Source organism: Scatophagus argus, chromosome 14 (genome assembly GCF_020382885.2).
Source record: "Scatophagus argus isolate fScaArg1 chromosome 14, fScaArg1.pri, whole genome shotgun sequence".
Taxonomy (NCBI): domain Eukaryota; kingdom Metazoa; phylum Chordata; class Actinopteri; family Scatophagidae; genus Scatophagus; species Scatophagus argus.
Genome location: NC_058506.1, coordinates 9,139,490 through 9,166,486, shown reverse-complemented (window position 1 = coordinate 9,166,486; position 26,997 = coordinate 9,139,490). Strand labels below are relative to the sequence as shown.

At 41.8% G+C, this 26,997-nt stretch overlaps 2 protein-coding genes across 3 annotated transcripts in view; both read right to left on the bottom strand.

Annotated features, from left to right (window-relative positions):
* Positions 1-1,786: 1,786 nt before the first annotated feature.
* On the bottom strand, positions 1,787-12,084 carry atp1b2b (ATPase Na+/K+ transporting subunit beta 2b). The gene is made up of 7 exons (XM_046411001.1): positions 11,603-12,084; positions 6,951-7,079; positions 6,751-6,858; positions 6,350-6,555; positions 5,485-5,544; positions 4,869-4,964; positions 1,787-4,724 (listed from the first exon to the last, which is right to left on the bottom strand). The coding sequence occupies exons 1-7, from the start codon at positions 11,691-11,693 to the stop codon at positions 4,557-4,559; spliced, it is 858 nt and encodes a 285-aa protein (XP_046266957.1). The 5' UTR covers positions 11,694-12,084; the 3' UTR covers positions 1,787-4,556.
* An 831-nt stretch (positions 12,085-12,915) lies between these two features.
* The window catches only part of LOC124071163 (neuronal tyrosine-phosphorylated phosphoinositide-3-kinase adapter 1), a 31,743-nt gene continuing 17,661 nt past the window's right edge, over positions 12,916-26,997 (bottom strand). The window contains exons 3-7 of one of the 2 annotated variants that reach the window (XM_046411641.1): positions 19,353-19,717; positions 17,461-19,266; positions 17,102-17,338; positions 16,211-16,317; positions 12,916-15,617 (exon numbers count right to left, since the gene is read on the bottom strand). In XM_046411641.1, the coding sequence (XP_046267597.1) occupies positions 15,186-15,617; positions 16,211-16,317; positions 17,102-17,338; positions 17,461-19,266; positions 19,353-19,717 (2,947 nt within the window). In that variant the 3' untranslated portion in view covers positions 12,916-15,185. The remainder of the gene's footprint in view (positions 15,618-16,210; positions 16,318-17,101; positions 17,339-17,460; positions 19,267-19,352; positions 19,718-26,997) is intronic. The other variant, XM_046411642.1, reaches the window with a different exon arrangement.

Here is a 26,997-nt window from a genome sequence, read left to right as displayed (position 1 = left end):
TATTACCTGGATACATTTTATAGAAAAAAACAGGTTTTCAGTTTCAAATGCAAAGCCTTTTTCCTTCATAATACCACTTTGTCTGTAAGAACATATTAGATGTTATGGCTTAATCATTAGTCACAAAGGGTTACAGATTATTCACTATTATGATATATTGAATGTGTGTGTAACAGAGAGACTAGCATGTGCAAGTATCAGACACCGGCACATCTCTTTATCAGACTATTTTAAAACCACAAGCACCTCTAATGCTGTGTAATCCTGGCTTTCTCTCTTTTCCTGCACTGTGCTGTCTCTTTCTGAGGAGGAGACAGAGAAGAAAGGAGAGATAGGGACAGAGCCTGAAGTCAGGGAGGGAACAGGAGCTGCTTGAAGGTCAGTAAGCGGAAGCACGCTTCAGCTGTAATCTTGTCAAGTAGCTGACAGCAGATTGTATTAAAGCAACGAAGAAGAAAAAAGAAAAGTCCAACATTAAACAGCATCCACACATTTCTGTGCTTAGGAGATTCAATGATTCTGAGAAAGCACAAGTGTTCTGTGTTACCAGACACCAGTCAAGGCATTAATCTGTGAACTTTGATATGTTAGGGAGGATGATGTGTTGCTGGTATTTCCACTATGCACTTACTTCCTCTTGACAGTCACAAATAAACTTCACACATAAGAATGTAAGACTGTCATGGCATGATATGTGTACATAGGCTAACAATGGTGCCCGCTGGTGCTGTAGGCTGTGAGGATTACAGAGAATGAGATTACATTAGATTATATCCACCTCATGCTACTTTTGAACCTGGCTGGCTTCTTTTCCTGTCCTCTACAAAGGCTGTACTACATTTGACTCCATTCACAAGGTCTCTTGGGTAATGGATCAACACTAGTACGGTGCCCAAGAACACTAAATCCCTTCTCTCAACATATGATGACACCAAACGCTAAAAGTGAGGCAGAGGCAAAAATGAGGTGCGAGTCTGAGTTCCCTTACATGACATTTATTTATTTCTCTATCTTGGTTTGCAGTAAACATGAGCAAAAATATGCATACAGTAAGAGCATAAAATAAAGATCCAGAAAAGAATTATCATCCTTTTGGGAGAGTCTCTTAACAAATTCCACGGATTTCTTTCTTGAACTATCCTCGCACCACGGTCTTAGGCAACAGCACGACTTAACGAGGAGGTTAGGCGGGAGTAACGAGGTTTGTTAATTATTTCTGATCCGAAACGTGAACAGTTGACTCTCTCGGACATTTGTGTTGGGCCCCGTTGTAGTTTTGTTTTGAAATCTTTCCTAACGTTTTTGTGCTTGAAAGTCCTCTGAAAGCCCTGCTCATTCAGATGTATTCACTGCACTATCAGGTTCCCTTTAAAGGCTTAAGTCTGATACAACAGACCGCAGTGTTCAGAGAACTTTCACTGCAAGCGTAACAAGCTCAGTTTACGAAAATAGAAAGGACTCAAACAAAGACTAAAAATGTTTCTACATTGAAAAAAAAAAAATTCCCCAACCAAGCTACTGTCATTTTGCCAATTGCTGAATAAATTTAGGAAATCCTACCAGATAGTTCCCATGACATGATACAATCCAAGCTTATATATTCTCTCCTCTTCACAACAAAATAGCAATAAAAATAGTCTTTTATAAACAAAACTTCCATCATGACAATGCACACTGGCAAAATTGCCTGACTGCAATTATCTGCACATTTTTTTCATCTTCCTCGCTCTCGATGATACATGTTACACTGATTTTGTTACAGCCTTTCCAATAAATATGTCACACAGCCACAGAAATAAATATATTGCTTTTTGAGGACATCTCCAAATTATCACAGGACAAGAAAACAAAAACAAACAAACAAAAATACTGATAAATGGAGATAAGAGGAAAAAAACATTCTGACACTGGGGGAGCAACACTGTCTGTCCACCAGGAGGCACTGTTACATGGTAGTGAAACATGTTCCCTTTGTGCGTATTACTATTACATAAGAGTAGGCCTCTTAATAACACAGGGTGTTCAGCATGAGATCCTTACTGAGATCTGCTCCTGAGGATGTGTCAATGCGGCACAAATAAAAATGAATATTTAAACTGTCATGAAGATCTTTGGTTGAAGAACTAATCTTCACATGCACATGAGTAAGATGGGAGAAATGTCTAAGTATGTGATGAGGGGACACATTTTATTTAGCTCTGTTGCAATTTAAAAGGGCTTCAACCGATTTAATAATGAGAAATAGGTTTGAATGTGGAGAAAAAAAAAGAGAAATGAATGAGCGTTGCTTAATCCATTTTTAGCACATTGAAAGTGAATCAGGCGTTTGACACAAGAAGGAGGAGGAGGAGCAACAAAGTAGGGTAAAGAAGTTCAGCGTGCCTGCTCTGGATTAGCCCCAGATTAAGAGATTACAGTGAAATTAAGTGACTGTTGCAGGAATACCAGAGGTGAAATGCATGTGAACTGGTCAGTAGATTGAAGTTGTTGGAGCAAATCCTTCACTATGAATTAACCCCTTGGATATAAATCAGATATTCACATAAGGTCTAACTGCCTCAGACATCCTATTTAGACCGGTGTGAGATATTTGTGAGCATACTGAGAAACACATTGCTCTGAGAGAAACTGAGCGGTGGAATCGAGCCAGACCTTGATGTGAGTGAACAGATGCTTGTGTTCCACATTTGCCGTGATGACAAGGCAGGACCACAGTCGCACTGGTACAGTTTTGAAGCTGTGCCAAAATAATATGCCTGAGTTGAAAAGACTCCACAGATTAGCTAATATTTGCAGGTGTTTCTTACAATTTCAGCACAATGAATGCACGTTAAGGAAACAGCTCCAGCACCAAATTCAGTCCTAAACTATGATTTTGCTTTTTCTCAAACGGTTGGCTGTTCAAACTGGTTCTCTAGTTATTGTGATGACTTTGCCTTCAGACTGATTCAGTGTAGAATACTACAACAACAACCAAAAAAAAAACAAATCTAATGACAAAATATCTTCTTTGTCTATGTGGTCGAGGAAGCAAGTTTTATTCATTTCCTACAGGCCTAAAAAAACAAAACTCTAATGAACTAAAAACTCTCATATTCAAGACTCTAAAGAATATGTAAACTATACATTTTGATACCCTGGATGAATATTTTAGAGGATGATTACAGGTGTGGATGAAACAAACTGTGTACATCCTTTTCCTCCAAAAATGTACAATAGTTAATTAAACTCTGCCTCACAAAAAAAGAAAAAAAACACACGTCCAGTGCAAATCAATACAAAATATGACAAAGGCATCTATTTCTGATACATGAAATAGATGCAATACACACAAAAAAACCCTCTAAATATTTATGTTTCACTTACTTACAAATCGAGAAACAAGAAAATGTCTGTTGGTTTAACTTTAGGAACAAAATGTGAGTGTGTAACGTCACTGCACAGCAGGAGGATCGTTTTTGCTGACTTCATTTGATATTCACATGGTTGTTAGGGAACCTGGATGGTAAAGGTTTGTTAAGCCACCAGCATGTTCTTGTCATCCCAAGGTGACATCTCAAACGTGACTAATGTTGCTGTTTCCTGTCATCATTAATTTGGCATCCCAAGTGAGAATCACATCTGTTTTTCGAGGTCATCTCAGATCGAACAACCAGCGTGAAAATCAAACGGTTCCGAACAATAATCATTAACTAGAAGTCTCCTGATCTGAAGAACGGACTCAAGCATTCATAATGTACGCCACTTAATGAATATTGCACATTGCATGCAACTTCCCGACCTACAGTATGAAATGGGACACAAACACACACACACACACATACACAAGGACACACACTCTTAAAGGTTTTGACCTCTACCGTTGGAAATGCCTCTCTTTCTGTGTGCTGTGTGTGAGACACACGCTTGCTGTGCATGAGGTTTAGTAGATTACAGTGTGTTCCCTCCTGGTGGTCAGTGCTTTAACTCAACCTTATTTCACACTTAGCAGAGGGGTGGGACACGGGGACGTCCAGCCCTCTTAGCACACTGAAGACAATACACACATGCAAAATGGCTTCATCTCTGCAAGTCTGTTGGATTATTCTTTTAAGTGCAACAAAACAGACGTACTGATATAAGGTTATGATACCGTATAAATACTGTAGATATACACATTTTGTATTGTAATTTGTGTATATTCATATATAGAGGGATACTCTATAAGGAGGCAGCAAGAGGGGGGGCAGCAATAATGTGGTAAAGTTGCTGATCCTTGAAAACACATGTTCACATCCTTTATGTCCCCTAGTTTGTCATGCAGTATAAATAGACGTCACCTCAAACTAATTTACAGAAAAGAATTTGTCCCAAAGCTCACAGACAGAAATAATGACAGGATTACCACCCTTTAATTCTTGCCTCACCTCATCACATGACTAGACAAACATTTTCCCCAAAAATCTGGGGGCTGTAAACAAATCCTACAAAGGGTGTGAATACTGAGATTTGTTTCTGTGTATGTGCAATGTTGCAGAAAATGAAGACAGTGGTTTTCAGGAGAGGAAAAGGTCAACCTATTTGTTTGTGTTGATCCTCAGCTTGAAAGACACTCGTCCAGCAAACTTGTCTCTATCACTTCCAATGGGAATGTTGTTGGCGTTGATCTTGCACTCGACGTTGACATCCTCATTGGCAGTAATGTTAAGAAACTTGACAGCAACCAAAGGCTGAGAGTAGTTCACCTGCAAAAATCAAGGACATCTTTAAACACAGGGGTCAGTGTACATCTTTAACAAACTGCCTGTAAATGCATTACACAAGCTGATTGGATATTAACAGCAATGTTTACCAAATGAAGTCACACTGGATTTACAACACAGTCTTACCTGAGCTTTCTTGCCATAGTAAGGGTAGTACATAAGGTTGAAAGTGCCATTTGGAGGGAAGTACTGCAAATCTCCAATTTTGTCAGAGTCTTCTTTCTGAAGGGGGCGAAAAAACTCGATCAGTTACAGGCTAAAAATCACTTCATATACCATACTGTAGGAGAGGAGGAGGCGAGTTGCATTAATGTCTTTTCTTTCTTTAAATCTTATTTCCCAATATTCTCACTACTGCAAAACACCTAATATTGACACATATATACACGTAACTACAATCTACACCAGTGCTATGCATGTTCAAACGTAACCTAAAGTCTAAAAACACAGATTTTGCCTAGTTCTTACCCATTCATCTTTGCCAACTTTGTATCTCTGAGTGGGCAAATTAATGAAACATAATGGGGAAAACAAAGAGGAGACCAACAACAAAAGTGGTGTAAATGACAAAGTGACATGCGACACAGATATGATAAAATAATACAAACACAGACATAAAAGGGAATGGCGATGAGTGACAGGTGGCATACTGCAGACGAGAGTGTTACACAATAGCTGTGAATGGGCTGAAATCCAAATTGTTACATTACGTCTTTCAGCATGAAAGGAAACAAGGGATTACCTTTGCGCCACAGGTGACATACGGAGCCTGTCCATCCTTTCCTGGCAGCATCCCAATCACCTGGTGAGAAAGAAACAAAACACATCTCCAGTCTCAATCCCATTTCACTTATGAGTGCAATTGTGCCTGTTTAGAAACGGCAGCTTTCTTCAAAACTTTAAGCAACTTCATACTCAGTTCAGGATTGGCATTCCAAGGAAAAATAGCTTTCAACTTAATAGCGAATGTGAGATAATCCACTGACTGCTGGCTATTCGGGACAAGGCTATTTCAAGGTACAACAGGGTTCATTCCAAAAGTTACGATGCTGATGCTTGACATGTTTCAGTTTAACAAAATGGCAGAATGGACGCATAGGCTGCACAGTGTTTTTGTGAATATCTTTTCTGAAAGAGATATGGAAGTATCTAAGGAGCAGACAGAATAAGAGATGGTCAAAAAATGCCAAGGAAGGGTCCTTCACTGCTTCCTTTCTTATCCCCAGTAACATAGGACACACTGAACCTTCCCAGGATGGACAATGCTGTCCAACAGTTCCTTGCAGCCCCAGTGTAAGTGCAGCTGGATTGTCTTAGCACCATGGTTGTCCAACATGCCGTTTGGTGGTGAGACAGTCAGCAGCGGTGCCCTCTCAATACACTACCCTGTGTGTACTCCTGGCAGTGGTAATGCACTGCTAAAAAATATGTCATGCAGCACTCAAGAGTTAACACCTGCCAAGTGTGAAGTCGATCGGATGAATGGTTGTTAGGAAACAAGCACAAATACATAATTTGGAGAGAGACTCTTTCCAGTTTCATTTTCTTAGTTACTCCATGTCTCCTAGCAACACCATCCCTTTCCCATCCCTCTTTCTCATTTATACCCGATTCAGCTTGATGATGATGCATGGCTTGCCCTCTTGGTATCCATAGTAACGGTCACGGATGCCAGAGCAATCTTGCAGAAAGGTGCGGTTGAACTGACAGGAGCGCTTCGGATTGTTCTTCACCTCCCCGCTGTCCGCCTGCAGGAAGTACTGGTCTGGGGTGCACTCATCATTTTTCTGGGCCTGTACGGAGTCGTTGTAGGCTGCGGGGAAGAAGTGGCGGTTATTGTCTTTGTAAAGGCTTATGACTCATCCAAAATTCTGCCTCAACGCAATCCCCTACTCGCTGACTGTAAAGGAATGAACTCTTATTAGATAAAAAGAATTCATTCTCGATCACTGAATAATCCACAGCATTAACTTTTTTTTGAGTCACTGTAAAAGAGAGTCAGACTTACGTCCCAGGAACTTGTCCAGGGCCTGAGCGTACATGTCCCAGCTCTCAGTGTTCTGAGTGTTATAGACAATCTCAAAGGTCTCATCTGCTTTGGGTCTAATCACCATGCCTGTGAGAGACAGAGGGAAAGCAGGGAGTTCAAGACACCGCGACACGAAATGTGACCTGTATTCGCACAGTTTGCCTCATTAGTTACTGCACCGGGTGTGGAGAGCCGGTCCTGCCAGGTTGGTTTGTGCTCATCCAAGGTCTGCAGCATGACATACATGGTGAGTGCAAACAGGCCTGCCAGGAAGATGTAGAAAACTACATAGAAGAGAAGAATAAGACCTGCAGACAAAGAGAGAAGAGAGCTGTATCAACCATACGCAATATCATGCAGAAACTGAGTCACATAAGTCAAATTATTCAGTTTAACAGAGCTTATTCCTTCTGTACATTGGGCACTTTAAACTTGTGCCTTATTCTGGAGGAAAAAAGTAGCCGCAAAGCCACAGCTCATAATGCTGCACAAATGCAATATACTGTATGAAGCATATATTTATTATTCCACTTGACACTCTACAGATGCTTTACTGAAAAACATGTTAAAAATGTATCTCACACATCATGGGTTCATTCTAAATTAAGATGCATTCACAATAAATTAATATATTAGGTTTAAAGTCTGTATTCCTATCTGCAGCCTTCAGATTTCAGCCTTCACTTTAACTTTGATCAAATTTAATTAGCTTCAGTTCTACTTTTAAATGGGCCTTTCTAGAAACAAAAGGGCAATATATTGAAATAACAATTAATTGAGAATACTAAGGATTACACATGCAAACAATTTTTATTTTATGTTTTTCCACAGCAACAACAGCAAGCAGCACCCCTTCCCTTATGATCAGATCTGATCAAAAACGCAGATACATTGAGGAGAGGTTTTCAGCTCTACTCCAAACATAATGGCATGCGGCCTGCATTTATGTGTTACTTGATCAAAAGACACATGAGCCTTCACTAATTTCATGTGCATTATAGAAAAACAAATGAGATTTTCACCCATTTTTGTCCTCTGCAGACCTCTATGATCTGATGTCTGTGCATTACAATGGAAGGCTTTTAATTTATGCATGAAGGCTGCATTAGACTAACATCTGCGACTTCATGTAAGTGAAGTCCATTTCATTATTACCGTAATGCACAAACACAATCATGCATAATCTTGTATTTGAATTGATAATGGAATCAGACTTAATAAAATGCTGCAGCTGTTATGTTGTTGTGTTGTATCTGTGTGGTCACTGAGCGACCAAACATGTTCACAGGAGGCCAGTTAATCTTCATTAATTAGAGGCGCTTCATTCATCTGCAACATCTGCCTCTCATTTTAGATAAGAAAATGTGATTACTTTTTATCAATTAATGTCCAAAACATAAACTGCATGGTTGCTTTTCTCACACTCTTGTATTCTGCCTCCACAAGCCTGAAACTGCAAGAATTAAACCAGGATTGAATGACCGGTCTCTAGAGTTGCACTGTCCGCAGAGGGTGAGAAATGATGACAGAGGAGGATACAGGAGGAGGGAGGACAAGGACCCCCTGGAGACAGGGCCACAGGGTCAGGAGATTACAGGCCATCATAAAGTAGGTCTATTTCATTAAGAGTGTAAGAAGACCATAGTGATAATATTACATCTGACAGAAAGTAAAGCTGTAACTAATGATTATTTCTCTTATTATTTTTTTTATAGCATTCAGGGTTTGTCAGAAAATAGTGACGCTCAAGGTGCTTCTTCTATCCAATCAACAGTCCAAACACAAAAGATATTATATTCACCAAAAAAAAAAGCAGGAAACCTTTATAACTGGACCAGTGTGAATGTCTGAAAGATTTGCTTGATAAATGGCAACAAATTCATTAAAATCAAAACTGCTGCTTATTAATTTTCATTTTTTTGACTAATCGATTAACATTAAAATGAAAAAATGTGCATTGCTGCATTTTATTCATTGCACAGATGTTACTGAAAGCAACATCGGTCAACCCAATAACCCCGGTGACGTGCTGTTCCTACTTTGCATTATAAAACACTTGTGAAGCAGCTGTTTGGTCCCATCTTGGGCATTCCTGTCTACATAGAGAGCACGAAAGCATAAATAGCATTTTCTATGACACATCCCTCATTTTAAGCATCAACACCTGAGGCCAGCATCGGGTAGCAACTGAGTGCCCTGACCCTGTGCCTCTGCTGGATGGCCCCCAGCATGCAGCTCTTTCACTCTGTCAGCAGTGCTCAGCGCTGCATCTGCCTCCCCACACTGTCGGGCTTACGGAAATCCATGACAAAATGTCAAGGGGAAGCTGCTCCATGGGGGGCAATTACAGAGGCCTATTTTGGAGATTTAGAGCTTTTGAATACAGGTGTGAGTGCATGTGTTTCATCTAATAGTTCCTAGAATTGTTGTAGTCCGAGATGAAATGAATAAATGGCTGAGTAAGACGGCATAGAGCATCCAGTCTGTCGCATGGAAAAGACCCAAGCTGAGTCATTAAATATATACAAAGTCAGCTCTCCGGGCCTCGGACCAAGCCGGAGGCACTACAGCAAGGGAGGCATCAGAGATGAGATGCGACAAAACATAGTGTTAAAGTGTTTTTCTCTGTCATCCAGAAGGGTTGTTATGCTAACCACAAATATGACACCACGCCAGGGAGACTGGATGTGCACACGTGCATATGAGGTCGAGTGTGCAGGCAGGGTGTTTTCCCCCCTGGCAAAGAGGGTGTTGGGTTTACAGTCTGCCCTCTCAGTCCAGACTGATGATGGACAGTGAAGCAGCTCTCTTTCAACCTGGGTTTGTTTTCAGACGGCAGTTGAAAGCAAAGAACAAAAGGCCGGAGCGGGTTGGTCCAGCAGCCTCTTCTTTCTTCAGTAATAATGGCAGGAGGTGGCTCTCTTCATTCAGAATTAATTAGTAGGACATGCAGCTCGATTGCTTTGTGAATTGGCAGTCAAGCAGACCTCCGAATTCAAAAATGCTCTGGGGAAAAAACGAATAGCCCCAAGCTCTAGTTCTTTTAATCAAAACATTTATTGTCTTGCATATGGACCGCAATCTTACACCAGGACCAGCATCATGGTTTTGTTTCCTATTAGGCCCTCTGAGGTTCTTTTCCTAGTTTCAGTCAGTGTCCTTTGTTGTTTTTTGGAAGTGGGAGATGCAGAACACTTAATTAGTCCTATTTTAAAGAGAGGTAGTTGTTTGACCATGTTTGCCTGGTGTCAGCTGGTGGCAATGTAACATCAAAATTGCAGGACTGCTCTACTTTGTCAGGGTTATTTCCATATCATTACAGCTCTGCACACAAAGAAGAACACACAAGGAAGCGTTCTGTGTTTCATCCTCAAAGAGGCCTTTGATCTGATGCTCTGAATGTACATTATACTGCATGATTATAAGCGTACAAATTTGCTTTTTAAAGAGACTAGGAACCAGACTAGGGTGTTTTCTTAGTGCACGTTGAGATAATATAAAAATGGATGGATGGATGTATTGTCAATAAAGCCTGTAAAACAAGCCTGTAGAAGTGGAGGCACAGTACATACAGCGTATGCATCACTAGGAGTGAGAAAGTGCTAAGGTGAAATGCCAAGTTTAGCAGACCTACATGTAGTGACAAACCACAGAAATAGCCTAATTAACAAGCTTTAGAGAGCCCAGCTTAAAAAGGGCACCAGACCTTAAAGCACCTGGGACACACTGATCTGGATTAAGTCATACACTGCAGGAGGATTCTAGCAAAGGAAGCTACATTCAGTAACTCCCGGCTCTGCACTAACAGTACAACATCCATTCATGTAACACAATCACCAGAATACTGCTGCAAGTAACATCATTTTCAGCATTATTACAGCCACTAACACTCTGAGCCACTGAGCTCATGTTCCTGGTGAAAAGACCAAAAATAATCCAAGTTCCTGAAAGTGATTTACTTTGCTGGATCCTAGGTGAATTGATACCTTCCCCATCAGCCAATGAAGTCATTAGATTAGGATTAAATCCCTCACTGAGTTACACTCACTGGGAGGGGCCAGGTTGGGGGCGATACAAATAGCATTTGGCCCTCGGCTTTACCCAGATTAAAGCGCTCCAATGTCATTAGAACAGAGCCATATGTGTCCTATCATTGCATGAATCTTTGAAATAGTTACACGCTGGATGAGTGGCAGAAAGGGGAAAGGTGCATGGCAATACTGCCATGTTACACAGAGGCTGGGTTTGGATCTTCCCTCAAAATCTCCAGGGTGAAAAAAAATGCCTGAAAATGAATGACATCACGGTGAACGCTCATTAGATAAAGCTGCAGGCATACAAACCTATTTCTATTTAACTTCATCAGCCCATCTCCCTTAAAAAAGTCCTCTCTGCAGCAGAATACAGGCTTCAGCTAATTAAAGAGACTAGGCAAAGGATGGACCACAGAGATGAGCTGATGATATGCACTTTGAAACAGAGCGGAACCTGTTTCAGCAATGCTGCAGTACTCTGGCTAATTCAAATGTAAAATAAGAGCATATGCCTCCACCCTTATGTTGAGCGCATTGCGCAGGGAAAGCAGAGCCATAAATTAATAAATAATTTTTTTTTCGCCGGCTTCCACAGGAACGGTGCCGCATTCACATTTCAGCACCAGACTGTAGTGGGCATCTCAGAATCAGCTTTTTTCAGGCTAAGATTAGTATCATTTCGGATGGAGTCCTCTCCAGAAACACCACGTTGAACCTTTAGGAAAGGTTCTGACAGCGACCTGTTACAGAGCCCAGGGACCGTGTTTGCTGCATTGCTGTAGATGGTCAGTACTTACCCCAGCTGCTCGCCGTCCTACCCAGAAACTCCCTCGTCCTCGGGTTCCATATAAATTCCCTCCACTCGCCTTTTTCTCCATCCTTTGCCATTTTGTCATACAAGTTTGGAGCCCAAGCCTCTAATGAACGCGCCCGAAAGCAACACACGCCGGGTTGAAACAATTACAGAGAGAGAGAGAGAGAGAGAGAGAGAGAGAGAGAGACCTGCTGTACCTTTGTGGCTACGGTGAGAGGAGAGCCAGTTAAAGGTTAACAGACGGACAAATGAAGAGAAATTAAAGTTTGAACACCACTGTAGCCTATCTAATAACTGCAGGATGGATGGTGACAGTAAGAGGTAGCGATCCTACACCCAGCACAGACCTAGTAACTGTAACCCTCCCCCCCAGCTCTTGTCTGCATGCCGCAGAGTTTTGATGAGTGGTGCAGAAATCCAGTGATACTGCGGTAAAGCAGTCCCCCCGCCTCTCTCTACATGCACCCCCACCCCCTTCCCTCTCCAACTTCACTCTCCGGCAGAGCTGCTCCTTCCCCCTCCTCCCGCTTGGCCAATCATCTGCGCCGCATCCTCCCTTCTCGCGGGCCTGACCCGTGAAAGACAAGCCTTAGAGCAAATCGTGTGCCGGCTGAGGGCATCCTTTTATTGGCCCCGAGGTGCGTATCGTCACGTTTTCAAAGAAATCTAATATGCTTCCGATGTTCCTAAAGGGCTCTGAAGTGTCCGTTTTTAGTGAGAAATAGTAGTCCCCATTGCTGTGTTTAATTCGACCTGTCTATCTTTAAATCAACATCCCATTCATAGTATAGCAGGAAGGTTATTTTTCTGTCATATTTTTTATGTTGTTTGTTAGTGGTTAGATGGCACAGGAGCCTGTCAGAGTTTCCTTTCTACATAAACTCCTTAGTTAATAATGTAATAATGTAAATAACTATATATTTATATACAAATGATAGGTAAACTGAGAGAGAAACGTGCTTCATCTATCCCGCAACACATTTTAGCATTGGTTGCATATACTGTAGAAAGCTGCAGGTAACACCAGTTGTAGGGTATAAAGTAGGCTTGTTAAAATCAAATAGATTTAAGTGCACGATTGTTAATGTGTGCACTGTCAAAGCAGTGACTGTAATATTGTGCTCAGATTCATAGCAGCAGCAGCACCAGCAGCAGTACAGGGCCGGTAGCGCCCTCACATGGACACTGAGGGCGTTGCAACACCTGCTGCAAAAGGCGCAGTGGGAACATCATGTCCACTTCTCCACCAAACTCCACTGTAAAACGACATGAGGCATAAACATGCAGCGGTTCTGTTTCTTGTGTAAAGTTCATTATATAAAATTTATTTTTAATGACAATATCAATGCAAATATAGCACTACAGTGATTTCCAAGGTACACCGTATCTTACCATATCAATATAGTATGGCACTCATATAATGGCCACTGTTTTAGAAGACACACAAAACCAACAGCTTCTGTAAACTATTTTGGAAATGATATCTAGGGTTCCATATCAGTCTGTGAAAAGGAATCTTAGTAAGTAGATTACTTGGTCTCTGAAATTCAATTGGGCACAATAGTCAGTATCGTTAGAACATTTTCAGTGTAAGGAATCTCTGCATGCATTGCACTTGCCCATTTCCTTCACCCTGATCTGTGTTTGTTTGAAAATGGACTCAGTAAGCTCGGAAAAAACCTCGACCATCAAACACGAGCGGGTGGAACTAAAACAAAAGGCCAAGCAGTGGCTCTCCAACATTTAGGTATAGGTCTTCTTTTCACTGGGTGTACTGTACTGTACAGCTTGGTGCTAACTATCATAAAACAACAACAACCAAGAGACATTCAAGTGCCTTAATACTATTACAGAAGGGCTCACTCTTCAAGGTACAAACTTCATTTCACGTGTCTTTCAGAAATAAAACAAATATGCAACAATAACCACTATATTGATAATGTTTCTCATGGTAACACCATGTAGTTGAATGAACAACACCAGTAGTTCAAGATAGCAGCAAAGTATTCAAAATGTCAAGACAGCGAGCTGTTGAAATCTGTACACAAATAAAAATGAATGTAGAAAAAAAGGCATAAATAAAACAATAACACAGCTTAAAGGGAGTTTTGCATAAATTTAAATAAACAACTGTTGGGCTGTGCCTTTCTCCAGAGGGCTTACTATTTTATTAGTAGAACTATAAGTAATGCATGGACTGGCTGCAGCAGATAAAGTACTTAATTCTTTTAGAAAAAACAAGTGAACAAAGTTATGTTTATACAGTATATGCTACATAATATGTATTGATTACAAGTATGAAAATGGAAATAATTGCTACATTTTTCAATACAGTTGTACATATCTATTTACAGTACATTAGGGTTAAATTTCTCCTAAGCGAATACCATGTTTTGTGCAGATTGTTCCAGCATTCTGTTTGAGGTGATCAATACTCACAGTCTTATCAGTTGCACCATATTGTACAGTCTGTGTTGATGGGTGTCAGTGCTTGTTTTTCTGTGTGATGGAACAATCACTACATGTGCAACTGTGGATAAGCATGAGCGATGAAGTTTTTGTACCATTGATCTGTATCTGTATTAGGCTGGACTGCACAGCATGTGCTATCTGTCACACCACCGTTTCTAACAATACCCCAAGCAATATATTCATCTTTTTAAATGACCACATGTTATAGTGAAGATCTGCTGGATATAAAAGTCAGACATGATCATCTCTACACGTATTCTTTTACAACACTGTATGTCTATTGTGACATGCAGAGAATGACACAGTAAATATGACTTATTCAAGTCTTAGATATGTATGTTAGGCTAGTTGACACAAGTTTTAATTATGTTGCTCCAGAATCGGGAGCATATTGCTATAAAATTGCAGAAACGTTGAGAAAGTAAATAGATTTACATTACAAATATGCAAACAGATACAGTAGGTAGCTTTCACTCTGCAGTGATGATAATTTGCATCCACAATGACAATCTATTGATACCAAGACATCTCATATGCATTCACGATTTCAAGAAACACTTCAATAACTTATCAATGAGTCTTGCCTTTTCTCACCCACAGAGTAGTTTCTATGCATGTTGGACAACTGTGTGTTGGAGAAAATACATATTTCCTTTATGTCTCAAGTAGTCAGGAAGAAATTTGGCAACACCAATCTCAGAAAACCTATTATTGTTAAGTTGGTGTCTTCATTTTGTAGCAGTAATACTGGTGTTTTGTGGCAAAAAATCATTGGCAATTAGAACACATCAAAAAGGACATAGTACAGAGCAAGTACAAGTCACATGGGTAAGAGATTCATTTTGTCTGATTGTAACACTTTATTTTCTTCACCTCTTGCTTCAAGCTTTTTTGTCCCCACGCACCCCAAACAAGTACAAAGTCTCCAGCAACTTTCCTTGCTGCTCTCAGATCTGTTCATCACACAATAAGAGCAAATTTCTCTCCACTAAACCCATTTTACTGCCATCTCTTATTAATTGTCCAAGCATCTCCAACTCCTCTGTGTAATTAGTCTGTCTTCTGTGTTGTACTTGCCGGCCTGTCTTTCCACCTCAGATAGCCGTGTCCCACACGACGGCCTGTGGCCTCTGGCAGGGTGGCGTGCCAGTCTTACGAGGCTCAGGTGTCCGTCTCCAGCTAGGGAGGATGGGCATGCTGTCCTGCTTGCACAGGCTTTTGTCAGGGCGCCTGTGGGCCTTGATCTCTTTGCACAGGCAGCGTTTACGCTCGATGACTTCCAGCAGCTTGCCGTCTCTCTGGGTCTGCGTTGCGGATGGGGTGGTGCCCCCGCTGACAGGAGGCTGTCCCTGTGCCAGCTGGGCGAGCTGCTGGAATTGCAACTGCAGATGGTGCTGTTGCTGAAGCTGTTGAAGCTGCTGCTTTAACTGTAGCTGCTGCTGGTGGAGCTGAAGCTGCTGCTGCTGCCGGGACACACTTGGACTGCTGGGACTGCAGGGCACTTGAGACTGGGCCAGACCATGCAGCTGAACACATTGAAAAAAGTCAAGTTGGTGAATTTATATGGTGTTTTAGGATGTTATTGTACTTTAATTTCTAAATATAACATGATAACTGCGGTGCTGTCAGCAGTGACAGCCAATTCTAGCACTTTAATAAAAGTGCAGTCTCTATGATAGCCACCAGAATGCAGTGCTGCCTTATCTATTACAGGCTAAGGGGAGGGTCAACCAGCCGCATGAAGACGGTCTCTGCAGCAAGCTCAAACTGCGTCAGCACTTGCGATGCAGCCAGAATCTGGGCAAAATTTGCTGCTAGAAGATTGCAGCTCATCACTCCAACACATAGTACAGCATGTTCTCTCATCCACTATCCTCTCTCATATCCCGATTACATATTAGCCTACGTCACACACCTCTGCAGCTCTTATTCTTTTGAGGCAGGCCAGAACCTTATTCTGCTCAGTGGGCAGATCTAGCAGCTATAAATAGATCTGCTGGAGCACTGTCTCTAGCAGAAGAGGAAGTAATAATATGAACAATGTTAATGTTCACTCCCAAATCTACCATGAATGAAGTTAATGGAGTCTACAGTAATAAGACCGGGTGTGTATAATCACCTGATTCAGGGCTTCTCTTGCTGGTAGGCTGCTCTGTCTCTGGACATCTCCTCCACCCACCTGTCTCACACCAGCAGCAGAGGAGGAGCGGCCCAGCCGCCCCACTTCTGGAAGGAAACAAACATTACACTGTGTGCCTGCTAATGAGAACACTAGAATATAACTTTGCAGTTTAACACACAGAGCTGTGAATGTCTAGCTACACTCATGTGAGTTGAGAGCTTTTGTACATTGTGTGCTCATTATATTTTAAGCTATGAGACAATAATAAAATAAGTTCATACTTAGGAAGATAATGGGGCAGCACATTTTATTAATACTAAATAATGAGGTATGCTTAGTATTAATTATTAATATTTGTCCAGCTGATTCACTCTGTTTGTCAGCTTGACATCTTATGTTATTACTATATATTATGATATATCTATATATATTATATACCTTATATTATTATCTTGTAAACAAATTTTCATAAAATGTATTGAACAGGAACATATAATTTAATTTTGGTAACGATTCCAATCTCTTATTTTTTATAACTAATTTATCCAGACTTAAACACACCTAATTTCATTTTCTACAGAATTATTTAAACGGTTAAAAAATAAGTAGTAGTAGTAACACAGAAGTGTTGTAAAACCAATGTGATGTGATGTGAAACCAAGATCTGTTGGTGGAGTATACACCAAATTTCCTAAATTTAGGGAGTTTAATGTCATATTTGATGTCAAACCTGGGCAAAAAACAAGTGAGCTGTCCAAGATTTAAACACCACAACAGAGCCAGCAAAAGATTCCCCATGCAAATCCGATGCTAGAGTTCCTTTCCAAAGAGGATGCTGTGGTCAGAGGGCTATGACTTGAAGATTATGAACACTAAGTGTTTGATTACCTCCATTGCGACAGGCAGGAAAAGTCTGGCAGGGAAGAGGCAGACCAACTCTGGGCAGGGCTCTGAAACCCGGACTGCTATCCATGCCAGCCAGGGACTCACTGTGGGCCCTGCTAGTGGCACCACTGAAGTGGACCGGGATGCCTGAGTGGCCTCCTCGTGACCCCATGCCAGTGTCCTCCTTATCCATCCTTAACAGGGCATCAGCACTGCCATTCCATGCACGCCCTTCATCCTCTGAGACAGGGGTAGGAACAGAATGAATATTTCAAAGAGTGTTTAACTTAAAATACCTTCAAAAGCCAGATTTTTTTCAATGCAGCATCTGCACTTTGTACTCAAAATGACCTCTGACTTACTCTCTGTCTCTCTGCTCCCATGGCTGAAGGACAATTTCCTCTGCATAGGCCAGTAAGATCCCTCATCTGCAGCTAAGCTGGCACTGCTGTCCCAGGGCATGAAGCCAACTTTTGACTGGAGGGAGACAGACCCTCCGTTACTCTTGGATGCCCCCTCACCTACACCAGTGAGACTGGAGGGCTGTTGCAGAGACGGTGTCTGAGAGCTTCCTCTCAGGCTCTCGTAAGCCGGCGGCCTCCGGAAGCCACCGGAGGGGTAGGTCCACAGCAAGGGGCTGTCCGAGGAGGGAGGCTTATATGCTGGCAGGCCGTGAGGAGTGTGTGAGCGAAGATGGGGGCGAGAATGAGGACGCTGTGATGAGGATAATGGTGTAGGTGTTGAGCTGGTGCTGGTTTGAGACGTTTGGCTGCTTGTGGAGTGACCATGATCCATCTGTAAGGAGTGTGGCCCTCCATCCCTGTCCCGATCTCTTTCTCTTTCCCTGTCCTTATCCTTGTGTCTGTCACTGTCCCTGTCTCTATCTCTTTCCTTGTCTTTGTCTTTCTCTTTGTCTCTCTCCCTATCTCTGTCTCTACCCCTCTCCCTATCTCGCTCCCTGTCCCTGTCCTTGTCCCTATCCTTGTCTCTGTCTCTGTCCCTATCCTTGTCCCTCTCTCCTTTATCAGACTTCAAGAGGAAGCTAACTGACTTGCCTTCCCTGCCTGTACTTGAGGTTTGGGTTTGGACGGTGGAGGTCTGTGAACTGCTCTTGTTTGGAACAGGAGAGTCTCCTCTCTCTGGCTTACGATAGTGATGGTAGTGCGAGGGGCGATGGTGAGGGTGGTGGTGGTGATGAGAGAAAGGAGAGGTGGACTTGGAGGAGGGAGGCAGAGGTGTAGAGTGGCTCCTGGCTCTCAGTCCAGGTGCAGGGCATAACTGGGCCTCTCTGCTGTGTTTGTCCTGCTGGGCTATGCTTCCTCCTGATGACTCCTTGGAGCCTGACAGGGACGCAAGAGCATTAGAAGAAGTTGAGGAGGAGGTGCTGACTTGAGTTGTCGCACTGGATGTTTGAGTTCCCATTTTAGCAGATGCAGACGCCTTGTTTTGCACCCCCACCCCGCTGGAGGCTGCTGCTGGCTGAGGGAAAGCAAGCAGTGGAGGCCGGTGCTGTAGAAGGTTGGGGAAAGGGGCTGGGATCTTCGTGTTGGAGTCGGGCTCAGATTTGCTGCCTTGTAGCAGATAGGGAGTAGGAGCACGTGGAGTGTGTGGACTGGCAGAGAGAACTTGGGGCACAGGGGTGGAGGATGCAGAGGAAGGCAGAGGAGACGAATGGGAGATGGACACGGTGGCTTTCGGTTTGGAATAGGAAGGAGAAGAAGAGGAGGGGCGTGGCAGAGAGGAGGAGCTGCTGGCAGAAGATGGGGTGACATGAAAGTGTTTAGAGTTTCTCAGTTTCTCGTGTTTTGGAGGAAGGTGTCTCTGGGACTCTCTGTCCTCTTGCAGTGGGTATTTCATTTCCTCATAAATGGCCTCACTCTGGTCTGAGTCAGAATCAGGCGTGGTGGCCACAGGGGTGACAGGGTGTGGGGTAGCCGTCTGGCTGTCTCTAGTGAACACTTGGCCCACCATCTCTATATAGACTGGCTCATCCTCCGCATCTCCTGTCTGAATCTGAGAGTCCGCTGCCTGGAAAGGCAATGATGTGGCAGGAGGAGGCACACGTGGAGGAAGAGGGTCAAATGATAGCTGGGTGCTGGGACTTCTCTTGGGCTTTAGAGGAGGCACCTTCTTTGCTCCAATCTCTCCAGAATCAGACTTCTTCATGGCTGTTGGAGAGAAAACAAACACGTGTGTCATGAAAAAAAGCCAATTTTTTAACAGTAGAATATACACCTGAAAACAAATTTCTTACTGTTTTTCTTCTCTGAGTGTTTGGACTGTGAGTGAGTGGATGGAGGAGGCGGCGTCTCGGGAAGTCCTCTGCTGTCAGCGGATGAGGAGCTGAGGCGAGTGCTGGGGTGACGTTTGGGTTTTGCCGGGGGGCAGCGGCCACCATGTTGGGACTGGGTGTCAGAATAATCTCCATTCTCCAGACTCGTATCCCCGGCACCAACAGCATGGCAGGACTGCGAGCGTGGCGCCATGGCGGAGGCACAAGAGTGAGGGGACAGGTCCTGGGAGGCCGGCATGGTCATGAAACCCATCCGAAAGTGCCGGCGGAAAGAAGCCAAGTCTCTAACTTTGCCAACAGTGGCTGACGGGTCGTTTTGGGTGGAGCTGTAGTTTAGGAAAGGAGTTGGGAAGGTATGGGTGGAAGAAAAATATTGAGGCATGGCATGAAGGAATCACAGTTGCAAGTGCAAAACATTCATACACTACCCTTTATATTGACCTCCGCCTTTCCTCACTCTCTCTCTCTCTCTGGTGTTCAAACATTGCCTTTTCAAAAGGGAAATGCCTGCAGAGCTTTCATTGCAAAAGGAAAAGCCCTGGAGGCGCTTCCATCTTTCGCATTCACATATCTTTCCATCTGAATTCTTCCACATCTGCTTCCACCTCAAACACACTCAATTAGGAAATCAATTCCCCTGTAGAAAACACTCTTCATGTACACTGTGCTGATGGAATTCCCTTGTTCTTTATATCTTTATACGCTCAACCCACATCTGTAGTCTGCTCTCATGATCGCCAGAAGCCTTTAATCCGTTACCATGGGAACAGTTGTGATTTTCATGTGTTTGATAGTTTGTCTTTGAAATCATCAATGGTTCCTGCAACAATAAATAAAACTGACAAAGAGAAAAATCTGACAAAACACTGCAGTGTTTTACCAAACTGAACAATAGTTGGAATTTCACTCCTTCCTTGGGCTAACTGTCACATTCTTGCTGGGAATGTAAAACGTATTAGATATGTTTTTTCCCTGTTAACAGTATTGGATCCAAATGATTTTTATTATCTGTCATTATAATGATGTGAAAAAAATGTATGGCCTTAGAAAACAAAATATTATTTATTTTATACTCATTTGAAAACACAAAGATTAAATTTTGAAAGGTGTTATGTACACCCCAGACCTTAAATTAGGTAAAATTATTTTTAAATTATGTACAGTAAACTAGAATAAAATCAGTCATATTAAGCTGCTGACAGTTTGGAGCCTAGCACAGTTCAGGTGTCAGTGGCTCAAACTGTTGACATAAAACTGTGAGGTTTGATGCCCTGCTGAGGTTACCAAAGGCTTACAAAATGGCTTCTGATAACCCTCTGCTTGCTTTTCCGCTTTAGAGATATGTGCTGCAAATGGTGTGATGTCCTCTCCAGGGGCGTTAGGCTGTTTCAACCCCACAGCAACACGAGATAAGTCCCTGGCCTTTGAGCTAACTTCGATCGAACAAGGTTGACTTACTTTGCCCGTACAAGAGACTTTTTCATTAACAAAGCTTCTGTCAAATTACTGTACTCACACAAAATGTCAGGGAGAAAAAACACACTCAAGTCTGTGGTGGAAATACCATCAAAAGGAGTAAAATGAATTTACTGCAGTGATGCAGGAAGACACCACAGCTTCATCAGGGTGATTCTTATTCTGCGTTTGTGTTGATCATATCTCAGCCACAGGGACACAGGGAACACATCTGGATATCCGCATCTGTGTCTACACATTTGAGGCTGCAAGAAATTGTGTTATTGAGTGTGTAATTAAATAGCTCGAATGCATGATTATTCGCTGTGTAAGAGATTCATCATAGTACATAATGGTGACATATGACTACGGGTCACGCAGCGTTCTCTTTTAGATCAGTTGCAATCCCTGTGAGGCAGTGAAGCACAGAAGACAATTGGAGCTTACAATCTGCAGCCAACATTGCAAGCAGCAGAAGCAGAAGTGAGGCTGCTCATCGTAGAGAACACGGAGCCTCCTATTTTCTGCCTTGTCAAATCACTGTGTGTGAGGCAGTTTGTGTGTGCCTGAATATATGTTTTTATGTGTGTTGTATAGCGATAGAGTGTGTTTGCATCTCTACGAGTATGTTTGTGCCCTTGAATGCCTGTGGAGGTGCACTCGTGACTCCTCATAATCGACATAGTTACTACAGGGCCAAATTTAGCCCAGAACAGAGGCTCTGCAGCTCCTTATTGTATCTTGAAGTGCTCTGTTTGTTGTTGTTTTTTGTTTGTTTGTTTGTTTGTTTTTTGCTTACTTGTTAGGCCAGAAGAAGCACTCAGCAGCTTTTCAAAAACTATCTGGACACTCACCTTTTTGTTCGCTTCTCTTTCTTGCTACTTTGTACTCCTGATTAATAGTAGCTGGTAGAAAACAGTTGTTTGTCAGATGAGAAGATGGGCCATGTCTGTCTAAAACTAGAGCCAGCATCCAGCAAGCAGAAACTGGTAGCCTGGCTCTGTCTGAGGGTAACAAAAGCCTCCTAGCAGCATTTCGAACGCTCACTAACTAAGATCTGTTCTCTCCATTGTTGAATCCAAGCAAAAACTGAAGTGGAAAGAAAAAATGACAATTTATGGTTTTACACTCTTATTATTGTGGGACTGTTTCTCGGCCCAAAGCAATGGCTCCCGGGAGTTACTCTTGCTTGAGACAATAGTCCAAGAAGTCACTGCTCTAATGATCTTGCAAATAATAACTATTCAGAGCAAGTGTTTTCCCCAAAATTTAAACCCATTCCTCACATTCTGCCTCTCTCTCTCTCCCTCGCTTATTTCCACTTCCCCAGCATCCTTCACTGCCATTCTCTACCTGACCACCACATTCCCTCTGACTTTCTCCACCTGTCCCAGTCACCTGACTATCTCATTCACTTTGTTATAGGAGCTTAGTCTACTACAAGCTACTGAGAGGTTTGACCCCAGAGCGACCTTTCTGACGCACTAAGTTGTCCAAATTTTCTTTCTAGATCAGGAATGAGTCCACACGTCTCCATTGACTGTTCCATCAAACTAGGTTTATTCTCGGTGCAACAAAAATGTGTCCATTCATCCTCCCAACATACAACACCTGTGCCCTAGTGGTCAAAAACCGTTTGCCCTTCAGGCGTCACACTACACCTGATGGCCCCAGATTTCCCATTACATACTGTATATACACCCTTTTATGGCCTGAATGACCACAGCGCCCCCTATGGTACCCACAACAAATACAGAGTCACCATGCTTCTCCATAACATTGCATTTGGCTCCTACACACTTGCTCACCTGTTTCTACATTCCCTCATCAGCCCTGTCAGCACTTGTTCCTCAGTCAGATGCCAGATTGTCTTAGTTTATTTTGTGTCTCTGAAACCTGAGTCCTGTTTCCTGTATCGGTAATCTGTACCTGGATCTGTACCTGTCTGCATACATCGTTTCCTTGCCCTGTTCCTGCTGTCTTGTGGATTCAGTACTTCTTCTCTTGGGACTTGTCAGTGCGTGTATGTACCTTCATCTCGCCAACAAATCCCTGAACTGTTACTCTTGTGCTGCATTAAATAAAAATTTGTTCAAGAGAATCAGTTGAATCTTGATAATTTAGGAGAATGTAATAGCTCTTGTTAATCACCTGTACATGATCCGATTGCTATGCAAATATATCTTCACATGATCTGTTGGGTTGTCTTACTCATGAGTAGAACCTACTCAGTAACAATTAAACAAACAGAATTACTCTTAAGGAGTTTGAAGAAGTTTCCTATGCTGTCCTCCTGTGTCCAAAGTCCAAATTGGGAATATATTTGTTTGTATAAACAGACACACATACACTCAAGAAAAAAAATCTTTCTGTTCTAATAAAATTCTGTTTTGTCATCACATGATTGGCAGCAGATGAGGGTTACACACTGAACCAAACAAACAGCAGAAGGAAGCAGGGAGAACTGCACATTATGGTCCTTGCCAATCTAATTGTATAAGTTCATCTGCTGCAGCTTTGTGGTCTTCTGAATGACACGTTTGGTAGATTTATCTTTGGACTGCTGAATACCACCTCTTCGTCAGAGTGCGAGATATTCCCAAAAGCTTTTAAGAGTGTGGTGATAAAGCTTTTGCTGAAGAAATCCAGTTTAGATAATTCTGCCCCTAGCAGCTACTGTCCTATTTCTAATTTACCTTTTTTGGGGCAAAGTTTAAGAGTGGGTTATGTTTAAACAGCTGAATGAGACTATCTGTAAAAATATTATTTTCGAGAACATCCAATTTGCTTTGAGGGCAAATCAGAGTAGTTAAGTTGTGTGTTGTGCTGGGTTAAGGTTGAGCAGTTGACACTAAGTGTGTAGCTGTCCTCATTCTGTTGGACCTTACTGACATATTTGACATAAGACACAAGACTTTAATTGATTGCCTTAAGTTATGGGTTGGCTCTAGCATGGTTTTAAACTGATCTGGAAGAAAATTAGACAAAAAGTGAAACTGCCTGCCGGTTGGACTCAAAGCAATAACTTATTATAACAGTGTTATTGTCTTATTGTTTACCAGCATGTCACACACAGTTGTAGGCGCCCCTAAAGCGAGCAATGACTAAAATAAGTTTCCATTTATGACTACATCTCCACATTGAATAACCACACACATAATAACTTATCGAAGACTACACAACAAGACAATAGTTGTCTTTGTCTGCCTGAAACACAGGAGTCATTCTAGACATTGACTTTTACTTTTAAGTTTTGAAAGTCTCTGAAATCTCTGTTCTCTGTAAACAGATGTGAATTTTTGAGCTGACTCCCAGCTGATCTACATACACAGGTGACATGATTGATACAAGTGGATGAATTTTAGTTTTGATCTTAAATTGTGTATGGCATGATAGAACTGCATTTTATTCTTTAAATGAAATGAAGATTTTAAATGTTGAGGTGTCCTGTTATGAGTCAATTTTGTTCCCTTAACCTCAAATTTATCTGTTTAATATTGTCACATATCATGCTCACATGAACACAGACAGTGGAACCAAAATCAGGCGTCAATAACTTCCATATTGGAAAAATGTTACACTCCAGATGCCAGAGTTGAAATAAACAAAAGGGTGACTGCAAACTATAAAAAATAAATCCCTTTTACTGTATCTTCTCCTATAATTTTTTTTATTTGTATATCCCATAATTTGTTTACCTTTAATTAACTGTACAGTCAACAGCATTTGTTTCTGTGACCTGCCATTTATTTACTTTTAATTAACTGTGCAGGCAAAATTTACAAATTCCAGTGTTTGTTTAAAAAATTTTCCTATTTATCCATAATTTGTTTTATATTCTAAATCCCTTCAAGATTTACACATGTTCAATTATTTTTTCATTTGTCTTGTATTCACTCGTCTTTGTCAAATCATCTAATTGAATATCAATCACTGAATTGCTTTAAAGGGGTTTGCGAGGCTTTTTCAGTCCTCGATCTGTGTTCATACCCGCTCTAGGTGCCAGGCTACACCAGTGGCAGCCCATTCACACTGGTCTCATAATTCTGTGCAGGAATTAATAAAACCTCAGCTGGCAGCAAGGTTTTCTTCCACCAGTCGACACTACTGGGAATACTCTGTCTGCCTGTGTTAGTGCCATAAGAAACAGCCTCTATTTTTAAAACTCATATTGAAACTCACCTATTTACCATTCTGTATCTCCACGGCCATCTCTGCCTTATAAATGTGATTTCTCTCCTGAGGGCCTTGAGATCTCAAACTGTCTACCAGTGCCCTTCATCCTGCTTTCTTTGTCCCGCTATACTCCCTCACTCCCACTAGCTCTGCACTCTTTGCCGGTCCTGCCTCAAGTCCATTCGGTTTCTATCCTTTCGTCCCTGTGCGGGTTCATCCCTGACCCTGCCCTGTTCACAATCATCGCTGGTCATGTCCTGCTTCTCACCTCTGCTGCTCTGACTCTGTTTTCATCACTCATCATGTCCCGCAGTCCCACTTGGTGCCCTACACCTCCACTGGCTTGATTCTGCCATGATGTTGATCTCTGCTGCCAACACGACTGCCTCCAATTACTGCTGTGAGTCAGAAAGCAGTGGACGGCACTTCTAAACAAACTGAATTGTTGTCTTTGATGTTCTCCCTCTGCAGCACAAATAGCCCCCTACACAGTGTGGAATTTGGTGAATTATGGTGACTCACATTTGAACAGTACTCTGCTCTGTCCCAAAACACATGCTCAGATACAAGAGAACACTCATTCACTGCATGCACTTTTCAAGACAATACTGCCACCAAACTATGATGGTGTTAACCTAATGTGCAGGCAGAGGGAGAACATACAAACTCCACACAGGAGGGCCCAGACCAGGATTTGAACCTGGGACCCTGTTGCTGTGAGGCGACAGTGCTAACCACCTGTGTAAAAAGCAGTTTAAATAAATTAGATTTGACGCTAAATCATATAAAATCATCATCATAACTATTATTATAAAAATTATTCACCAACACTTTTATATTTTTATGCCCAAAGAGAGAAGCTGGAGCCGCTACATCAGCAGCAGAAATTAGAGATCTGAACACACACTGCAGCCTGTTTACTATCAGCTGTCCTACTAAAACAGTGCTGGCAAGATGTGGTGAAAGTTTTTAGTTTCTTTACTTAAATAAAAGTACTAGTACAACAAACTCCATTTCAATATACATTTACCTTATCATTTAGTGTGATCAACATATTGTACTTTTACTGTATTTTTTTTATAGTAGTTTTACTTTTTATGCTTTAAGCATTCTGCAGGAAAATGTCCCCTGTGGCTCACATTATTATTGTCAGTGCATAAGAAGCTGGTCATGGTCGATAAGTTAGTCCCAACCGGTGGGTCGACCTCCTCCATAGGGTCACGAGATAAATCTGAGGGGTTGTGACCTGATTAATGGGATAGGACAAAGGGATGAAGTTCTTCTAAATGCTGATCTCTAAACATTGCTTTTTTGTGAAATACTGAATAATCTGACCTCTTTGAACCTTGAAAAGTTATGTGAATGAAACTTTTTGAGAATTTTAGTGGCGAGCTCTCCATGTGGTGGAACTGCTTACAAATGGTCAGAAACACAAGACACAACTAAATACTTTTTTTTTGTAAGTGTGACAAGTCAAAAGGAATCTAAAATGTTAATTTAGAAAGAAACTATAGCTGTCATATAAATGCTGTGGAGCAACATGCATAGTATTTCCCTCTGAACTGTACTGGATTAGAGGTAAAAACTAGACATCAAATATGAACTCAGTACTTGAGTAAATATACTTATTTGCTTTAAGGCCAGCACTTCCTATTGTTACTAGATATTTCAGAAAAAAGGTTTTCTAATCCACTCCTTTTCCTGTTAGAAAACTGTTTGTGTGTGCGTGAAATATACTTTTTGACAACCTGCACAGAGCATCTGTCTTCATCAGTACAACAACTAAACTTTGATTTTTGTATCTTTCTCCCTTCATTCAAAACAAATAAATATATGATAATAAAATGTAACAGTAGTGAATGACTAATCTATATTCACATGACACTTTGCCGTGAATTATAATAAACTGCCTTACTGAAGTTTAAAGGCCAGAGCCTCCGATGAAAGAATGCATTGTGAAGACAAAATAATCACA

Excerpts from the sequence above, each read along its gene's own strand:
- atp1b2b (XM_046411001.1), bottom strand. The coding sequence starts at position 11,693 with ATGGCAAAGGATGGAGAAAAAGGCGAGTGGAGGGAATTTATATGGAAC. Across the intron at positions 7,080-11,602 it reads TAGGACGGCGAGCAGCTGGG|GTCTTATTCTTCTCTTCTAT; the intron begins GTAAGTACTGAC and ends CTTTGTCTGCAG. Across the intron at positions 4,725-4,868 it reads ACTATGGCAAGAAAGCTCAG|GTGAACTACTCTCAGCCTTT; the intron begins GTAAGACTGTGT and ends TGATTTTTGCAG.